The following is a 9,342-nucleotide window of genomic DNA, read 5'->3' as shown; positions in this document are numbered from 1 at the left end:
TAATGAATCCAGAATGTATGACATTTTTGTTTTTTTAATTGCATTACAGAAAATAAAGAACTTTATCACAATATTCTAATTTTCTGAGACAGTCCTGTATATTGTTTGTTTTTCACCAGTCCCATAGTGATTCTGTTTTACCTATGCTTCTCTTTAGTTTTTTGGTCACGAGTCACTTTGAATTAGTGCGCAGAATGGTCAGAAATCATATTGTCTCGTTAACATGAACATTTACACTTATATAATGTAAAGCGTTTAGCTTTAAGACAGGGCCCCCACAAATTCTCCTTACAATAAAACATGCTTAGTTTAGGTAAGAGTAAGAAAAACAAACCAGGGTATTAGGAACAAATTCAATATTAGAATACCATTCAGTTTAGGATAAATGTTTGCAATCATTTTAATCATCAATACCTCACTTGTGATCGGACATTTGTTTTATTCAAAAGTTAGTTGGCAAATTGAATTAGATGCCAGTGTTAATGTGAGCAAAAACAATGTTGATTAGTTTGTTAGTATATTTACAATGAGCGAGAGCATTTAGAGCTCTTTCATACCAATTAAATAAATTGTTTCCTGATGGCACTCACTTGACAATGACCAGCATATGTCACATTTTTCTCAGCAATCCTGTTCTAATATAGGCCAAAATGGTACCATTTCTTTTTCAAATCTACACCAAGCATGAGATTCATGTCAACACTCACCATCAGTTTTTATTGGAAGACAATTAAACAGAAACATTAAAAGAAAACCCTCATAACTTGATGCTTCTAAAATTCATCCAAACAATATTTCCAGAGAACTTCAAGATGACATTATAAACACTATCCGTTACATAGCTAAATATCTGTTATAGTGAATTCCACAGAGATATAACATGATATGAACCAACCAGTTGGTCGCGTGGAAGATTCAAGAAACAAAAGTAACTTCATTTACTGAATGACACAAAAAAAACACATTGTTATGTTGAACTGTATGTTGGTTTGCAGTATGAAGGCTAGTTTGATTTATTCCCTGACATCCGCATCTCATCATTTCGTACAGTCGGCTTTCTATCAGACCCTAAACCCTTGAGTAATATGACAGATCCCCTGTGTGATGGCAAAGAGTAAAACACACAGAGAAAACTGGCAAAGCTACAAGAGCAGTTACAGAAAACCCTGTCCAGGTGCAGAGTTTGAAGTAGGGACTGTCGATGGTCGGCCTTATCGTCCATATTCATCCCCCTGTAATATCTTTGAAATCCTCAAGATGTCGTCCTTTCTTCTAGTCCTGCAAGTCCAGGACTCTTAGCAGCACTGCTCGGCTTCGATGAAGCCTTCCTTTTCATGACCCCCTAGCTCCACCTCGGCGTAGCTGGAGTGACAGCCCTGGTTGCGGAACGTCATGGAGGGCCAGTAGTTATTGGTGCGTCGCTACAAACAACAGACAGTGAAAGCAGACGGTAGTTGCTAAAGGCCAGGCTGCAGACGAACATGCAACAGTGGAGGAAGTTTTCAGATACATTACTGCGGTAAAAGTATACAGTGCAAACTACTTGGTAACATGTAAAAGTCCTGCATTGCAAATATTACAAAAGTAAAATGATGGAAGCATGAACACGAACAGGGACTTAGTATCTTTTATATTAATATTTCATTGAAAATTCTGCATTTTATGTTGATAAAAAAAACAATGCAGTATTGTTATACTAAGAAGGACACCTCTTTTAATTGGATTGTAGGGTTTCTTTTTCTTATACTTTATATAAACATTCTATCAAATGCGAAGATATTCGCATTTGTTTCTAAATAGAGTGTGAAGTAACTTAAACTGTCAAATTGTCTGAATTGAGTAAAAATATCTTTAATTTGTACTTGAGCAAATAAACCTAGTTGCATTCCACCACTGCATACATGAGCATGTTTGTTATCTTTAAACCCCCAAAAAAACCTCTGGTAATGCATGACTTTACTTTGTTGTCCTCACCTGCATGAGGTAGAAGGGTGGGGCCACGGTGGGGTGTGTGTTGATGTAGTACACGGCCAGTAAGGTCAGAACTACAAGCACCACCAGTGCTGCCACTACACCCGCTATGATAGCCGTGTTCTCCGTTATCCCCGTATGGTGGGGTGGACTCGACTGTAAATCTGAAAAGACAGAAAAAAGTATCTTTTTTTTATTCGAGCAATACCACACACACAGCATAGTTCAGCCTAGAGGTCAAAAGTGAGTTCTAATAAACCAGAATTGTTAATTATTATATTATATAACTGTTGTAATGTTTAGGTAATGTAGAGGAGGGCATTTATTTTGCTTCTCCTGTTACACGACTGTTTCCCTTTTTAAAACTTGGTTTAGTTTTTGAGCTTCTGTAAACTTTCTGAAGAATTGTGTAAATACTTTGGTTGCATTCTTCAATTTTCTTGTTCTTAAGTTCTTATTTTCTAATCTAAATTTGTGTCAGAAATCAGGGAAAATTCTAAAAGTCCAGAACTTCTAGCAGTCTTTTCATGACAGTATGAAATGTTGTACTTTTATAATATTGTCAAACCATGGAATCTATGGAAAAATCTGAATCCAAGTCACCATCAAGTAACATACATCTCTATCTCTTTTCCTCTAGCGTCAGCTTTAGAGGAGTTTACCTCTAGTGACCGGTTGCCCTTCCATCTCCGCTGAAGAAGGTGTTGGACCTGGAGAGGACTGGTTGTAGGAGCTCATGGATCCCTCAGGTAGTACCGGGATGTAGTCCTCACATGAGCCTTTTGCCTGAGTAAATGACCACAGTTCGACTCAAGAAAATACGAAACAACCGCTCATTATTTCTATGTTTGTACGATGGGAAATGTATCTCACCTCTTCAGGGCAGTTATAATCTAACCACTCTTGCCTGTGTCGGTCGATACCGTCGGAACATCTGAAACCCAGTGAGAAAAAAATCAATAGAGCAAGGCTCTCTATGGATTAATTCCAAGATAAATCTTTTGGAGTTTCGTCCTACCGTTGAAGTGTGTTGCACCAGCCACAGCCGGTTGTCATGTTGGATGTTATGCAGAGATCACAGGATGTGTGTTGGAGACAGGCTGGAGGAATCAGATACAGTGTCTAAAGTTAGACAGTTAAACAATGAGACTCACGTAAAGGCTAAAAGGTTTTTAAGGATACTTACTGGGCAGAGGCGTGAACTCAAAAGCAGATCTCCCTACGATCTTTGTGATGTTCATCTCAACACGGTGATACTCATAGATAGTACGGCGCTGCGCTTCTTCAAGACAAATATAAAATGTTAGTATGTTTGAAAGATTTATGTTTCTGCTCTGTGGGATTTAAAGGCTAAAGACTGTGGTCCATTCCACCTTTTTATAACCCATTTAAAACCGGCTTCAAATCCCAGTATTTCTTTATAACATCCAAGTTTCAGAAAATAATCATCCTTAGATATTATTTATTTAGAGTTGAATGCTCAATAAGTAATCTCAGTCAGCACTCTGTATACAGTACATGCTTTTATCTGACTCAATTGCCCGAGCTGGCAAAATAAGCAAGCAATCCCATGATAAGATTTATTTTAAATACCGGTATGTCTAAATATTCCCCTATATACTTTTTAAAAAAACGCAGGAAAGCTCAGACAGAAACCTATCACTGAATAACAATATTATTACAAAAAATGTGGTAGATTATCGTGTGTTCATTTAGGACCCTAGTCGATTGTAGTTTTGAAGAAAAATACAAACATAACAGAAAACCCTATCAAGAAACTATATGTTTTGTCAAAGCAGCAGCTATACATCTACATAATAATAATAATAATAATAATAATAATAATAAAAACACTTTATTTAGAGAACTCACCTGAGACCTGCAAGGGGGGAGGGAGTGCCATGAAAGCATCGGACAGTCCCACTTTTACTGGATGCTCAGTGGAATTCATTTTCTCCACTGGTATAGGGATCTGAAGTAATACCATCTTTAGTTTTAACACCTTTCAGAAGTATATCATTAAGAAAACAAGGACTTGAAAAACATGACTCACATCTCTGTAGTTGAACACAATGGTTCCGTTTTTGTTGAGGACTGCCTGGAAAGTAAAAGGTCCTTCGGCCTCTCGGTCCTTAAGCGACACGCTGTCCCACTGCACCACAAATACATTACCTGAGCAGAGCAGGATACACAGGCTGGTCAAAGAAAACCAGGAGCTCCCACACATCACACTCTGCCACAGGAGCTCCTCACTTACCGTTGTCCGAGTATCTCACTGTTGAGTTTTTGGCATAGCTGGGGTCAAAGTTGGCCATGAGGGGAGCGATGTACTGCGTGGCAGTCAGCATCCGATGAGTAATATCTCCCATAAAGATGAATCCTGGTGGCAGGTAGTACAGATGTTAAAATTGTGTTGTAAGTTTGTATCAATTAAATACTAATGTTTTCATATTTAAAATGTATTTTTACCATTTTGTGACCAGTGCGTGTTTGTAGCTGAGTATCAAAATCTGTTGAGAACTGAAAGCTGGTATATGATATGGTATTTGGTAAATTTTGAAATCTTGTTCACTTACTCTTTGTTTAGATATTCTAATTTAAATGACATGTTTTGTCTTTTTTATTCTCGCCAAAACTCTGGTATTGTATTGGCAGTAGTAGTGAAAGATGTAAACAATACCAAGCCATTCTACTATGCAGTGTTTGTTGTCAATTGATGTCTTTATGAGAGGGAAATCTATTATCAGATTCCAAAAATGTGTTAAATCAACCATTAACTCTCTCTCTCTCGCGTGATTGTTTACTTAGGACAAGCCTTTAAGCAATTCAAGTCATCAAAACATTAAGGTGTTTACAGTTAACCAGATTCATTTTTTGCTTGATATGCCCGAATATTTCCCCAGGGTGGGATGAAGTCTCATTCAACATACTGGTAGTAATTTAATTTCCTGATTGGAAGAGCAATGTAGATAAGCACTGCTGCATTATTAAGGAATGTAAAGTGATACTCACCCCCTGTCGCTATGATAATTTGTCTCAAGTGGTGTCCATAAAAAGGGAAATCAAAAGACAGCGCCACCCTCTGTGAAAAGAAAACACATCAGACATTTCTTGGTGTTTCTTGGTTCAGTGTGTGCGTGTGTGTGCAATTGTTTTTACCGCTGCTTGTCGATGTGCGTTGGACAGTATGCCGTGGATCTGGACTTGGCTCTTGTGAAGGCTGTTCAGATTTACCCACAATTCCTCCGTTCGTCTGTCTGCTGGACCAAAGCTCTGCCATTTGTAGTACCGCTGGGAGTCCTCCTTACAGAAACAGGTCACTCATTAGAAGTGAAGTTTTTCATTTGACATTATTCAGCGGGAGGTGTTTAGAGTGTATTGTTTGGTGGTATAAGTTTTAAGGTATCTACAGTTTTTTTTTTCCCAATCATAATCAAGTGCTTTTTATTGCTTAGCATGTGGGGAACATATAAACAAGATGACAGACAAGAGTTTTGAAGGTTCAGCTTTCAGAATGAATTGCAATCAGCTGCAGCCAAGCAAGGCTGCTGACAGTCATGTTACAGTCTGCCTATTGACACTGACTAACCTTTAAAATGTTTTCACAGTGTCTTCTGATTAGAAATTGTGATTTAAAAAATGGGTATTTATTTTGCCCTAGTACTCATTTTATAATCATTAATGTATCTATTTGTTTTGTGTATTTTATGTTTTTCAGACATTTGGCCATGATACAGTATGATCCAGTGTGCCCGTGATGGTGGATCAGAGAGGACCAGGGTCAGTGTGACATGAGAACAGTGTTTTTCAACCGGGGGATCAGCACCCTGCGAACAGCTCAATGAATCTAAGGAATCGTAAGGTACGAAAAAACATCAAATCATGTTTTTTCAAAATCGTGTTTGATGTGAGTTTAATACAGTGTTTCCCCTACCATTGTCTTGGAGGGGTGCTGCGCTCCGCCAACGGAGCCCCGCGCCCCCCCTGAAATTCAAGGTGTTTTTTTATTTTTTTATAATACATATTTATAGCACCAAATTGCAACTAATCTATCTACTGTTGCTTTTCACATTGAGCATGTGCTCTTTTATTATATAAACTAAACACTTTCATTTTAAGTTATGAGTTTAGTGTTTTTCACCCTAAGAAACACTGATCCATTAATCAATAACAATAATCCACAGCTCCTCTCTCTGCTCCAGAGGATTTAAAAAAATAAAATATCACAACAACACCCCCCCAAAGCAGTAAACCTAGGGGAAACATTGAATCATGTTTCTCTGGCGATGTCCACTATGCTGATTATACGATAAAGCACCCAACTTTTTGGTTGGAAATATGTGGCAACATTTTATTAAAAAGCTTTATTTAGCCATTTCTGAAGCATATCTCATCCAGGACCAAATAGCATCTAGAATAAAAAGACAAATATTATTACTTCACAGCTTAAAAATGTGGTTGCAAAAAAGTTAAAACTATTGAGGAAGTCTATTACATGAACTGGGAGGTCTTTGTGAGTTAATGTGGGATGACCCAAAAATGATCAAAGGGGAGATCTGTGTTAAGGGATTGGTGGGATACGACGTCACCAGACATCTGGGATCTTTCTCTTCTATTTCTATCCAAACAGTTCCACTTGGGGGAGCTGTTTACACATCAAACTCAGTGCTTTGACTACGCACAGCTCTCAGTTCTTGATGGTGTTATTAATGTATGCCACAGTTCAAGGTGACAGAGAGCAATGGTTCTGGGGTTTAGTGTGAGCTCAGAAAGTGGAGCAGTTAAATGCAGCGCTCTCACTGCCTCTCCGGCTGCTCCATATACAGCAAGTGACCCACTTTTTTTCTCACATCTCTATTGCCTGTCACCAGCCAGTGTCTTCTAGTGGGGGGTGTGGGTTTTCTAGTTGAATAGAAGGCAACAATCATATACTTTTCCCCTCACAGCTGACCGATTCATTAAAGAAGCTCCCATTGGCCAAAGAGGTGGAGAGTTTTTGAAACTGGGATCAGACCTCCCCCAAAAAGGCAACAGCAGCCATACAACAGGGCCGCGTGTGATCTTGTCCAAGTGAGTCATTCACGAGCACACACACATGCACACGCGCACATACTCACGCTTAACAAACACTGTAAATTGGCAGGACTAGGCTGTCGTCTGTTTTCAATTTGAATTGGACTGAGAGGTAAATTAAAAAAACAAAACATACAAAACCATTTATTTTGGTTGAATTTTACTGAGGTTGAAGTGAAAGAAAGAGACAGAGTTTACAAATAAACCCTTCATATACACTCAAACACAGAAACACACTGATGCAAAAGGTTACCTGAGAGAATAACAATATTCCGCTCAAGCATAGTGTTAAGATAATGACCCAATAATATTCAGATTAAAGCTTTTACAATGCCCGCAAATAACTCCCTAGTTATAATAACCTATCAGTTTCACTTAATTCATACAGCCTGACATTGTGATATGTTTGCCAATTTTTTTTTGGAAGGAGTATTATTTTCCAAAAATAATCAGTCATGATTTTCATTCTTATCATTCCAACCTCATTTTAGGTAAAATAAAATCAGCAATTGACAACATGTTTTTCATGAAGATATAAGAACCCAGCCATTTGTAGAACCTTCATGACTGAAAGCTAGGAACAATTTCTGTGGCAATTTTCTATTTAAATGTTTCATGGTTGTAGCTATGTAGGTAGATAGCTATGTAAGAAGACGACGCAAGCTCCCAGAAAGAGCGGCAGGTGATGAAGAAGCGTTTTCTAGTGGACAAACGGCAGTACCACAACTTCCGTGTCAAAGGATGCCATTTGGCCCAGAAATACGTTTTCCCATCAACTTACATTGGGAACGAGATGTCTGTAAATCAGTGCATATTTCTTATTGAGCTAAATCAACTATCTAGTACACACTTGCATAGACCATATTTAAATCATTACGACCTAAAGATGTCAAATGCGCTAAAATCCGAATCCATTGATAATTTCCCACTCCATTCATTTGATTGAGCCAAGAACAGCGATGACGCAGCGGATTGGATGCGGGGCGAGAGAAAACATGTATGTACGCATGCTTTATGTTCTCAGATCCTTGGATAATCTAAGTATTTTTGTAATAGTTAGATTTTACTTCATCCGCCATTGAGCAAGTTTCATAAGAATGAATAGGATCCCGGCTCCAACGCTATATCTTGTTGTCTTTATGGATGGCACTGTAACAAGAGTTCAAACTAGCCATGTTCGGGTTGGTCTCATCTACTGTGTGCAAGACAGTTCCAGATGGTTCTATTTAAAAACTCAGGCAAAGGACTGTGAGCTATTCTTTAACAGAAACTGGGTGGTTAACCAAATGTACATTTGCCAAACCAACCAGTTAGTCTTCATCCCTCAAGTCTTTTACTGTTTCTCACAGTTTGACAACATTTTGGATAACTTCCCAAACTCTGTTTAAGGTGAGCAGTGCATAGCCACTTACATAACAATATGGTATTAATAATTACATTACATTTCATTTACTTTTTTCCAATGACTTTCAGTCAGTGCAACCAACCATGAAGATACAAACTCAGAACATCAAAAATCAAAGTTCATTCGTTTAAAAAACACTTCCTGATTTTAGTACAATTTTTTTGTGATTCATTTAAATGGCCTTGGTGCAGTACAAATTGGTGGGTTTACAATCTGTGATGTCCTGTCCTGATATCAATGGGCAGCTCTTTCAACCATTTGGCAGCCAGGAAAGCCAACAGACATTTTTTTGTTGAATGGTACCTGGGTCCCACTCGTAGTGAGGGTTTAGTGAGCCAATTGACCAATGGTGAGTGAAGTGCACGTGCTGGAGTGTGTGGTTTAACCATGTCCTGTATGTAGAAATGGCCTGATCTATTCCAAGCATGTTAGGCCAGTACAAGTGTCTTTAAAACAGATTAGCTAGTGACAGGTTTTCAAAAATGATACAGGCATTATGGTGAACGATATGATTAGCCCACCCCCACTCACCACTATGCGGGTCATGTTGTCAGGCAGGGTAGTGATATCAAGTCCTCTTCCTTCAGTGTGTCGCACTTCTCTGTGTTGGTGTGGGGAATGCTGGTCCCTCCTGGTTCTGTGCAAACCGTAAAAATCCCCATCTGTCTGCAGAACAGTCTCGCTAAGTGCATCTAGAACAAGATGGGAGTTATTGTTACTGAACACTTAACCTCACACGGTCCCTGAATAGATCCATGAAGGAACATATGTCTCTTAACTCTGCAGGGCCAAGATGTTTTCTTATTGCCATGTTTAATCTCGATGCAGTAATTCTTCACGTGTTATTTACCATTACATGGATACGCTTAGCCAGTTCCTAAACAAATAAAGCA

At 38.6% G+C, this 9,342-nt stretch overlaps 1 protein-coding gene across 2 annotated transcripts; it reads right to left on the bottom strand.

Moving 5' to 3' along the window:
• Window positions 1-370: 370 nt before the first annotated feature.
• plxdc1 (plexin domain containing 1) lies at window positions 371-9,083 on the bottom strand. 2 transcript variants are annotated; one of them, XM_010784640.1, is made up of 12 exons: window positions 8,981-9,083; window positions 5,131-5,271; window positions 4,984-5,053; window positions 4,229-4,351; window positions 4,025-4,143; window positions 3,844-3,943; window positions 3,158-3,253; window positions 2,990-3,071; window positions 2,845-2,905; window positions 2,634-2,757; window positions 1,975-2,135; window positions 371-1,421 (listed from the first exon to the last, which is right to left on the bottom strand). In XM_010784640.1, exons 1-12 carry the CDS (start codon window positions 8,993-8,995, stop codon window positions 1,296-1,298), a joined length of 1,218 nt encoding a protein of 405 aa, XP_010782942.1. In that variant the 5' UTR covers window positions 8,996-9,083; the 3' UTR covers window positions 371-1,295. The 2 variants fall into 2 exon arrangements, with proteins under 2 accessions (XP_010782942.1, XP_010782943.1); XM_010784641.1 differs by having other exon boundaries at window positions 1,384-1,469; window positions 5,131-5,274.
• Between the last annotated feature and the right edge of the window lie 259 nt (window positions 9,084-9,342).

This window comes from Notothenia coriiceps, unplaced genomic scaffold, assembly GCF_000735185.1.
Source record: "Notothenia coriiceps isolate Sejong01 unplaced genomic scaffold, NC01 NC01_scaffold00026424, whole genome shotgun sequence".
NCBI lineage: Eukaryota > Metazoa > Chordata > Actinopteri > Perciformes > Nototheniidae > Notothenia > Notothenia coriiceps.
Note: the sequence above shows the minus strand (reverse complement) of the source record. Positions and strands in the feature narration are given on the sequence as shown.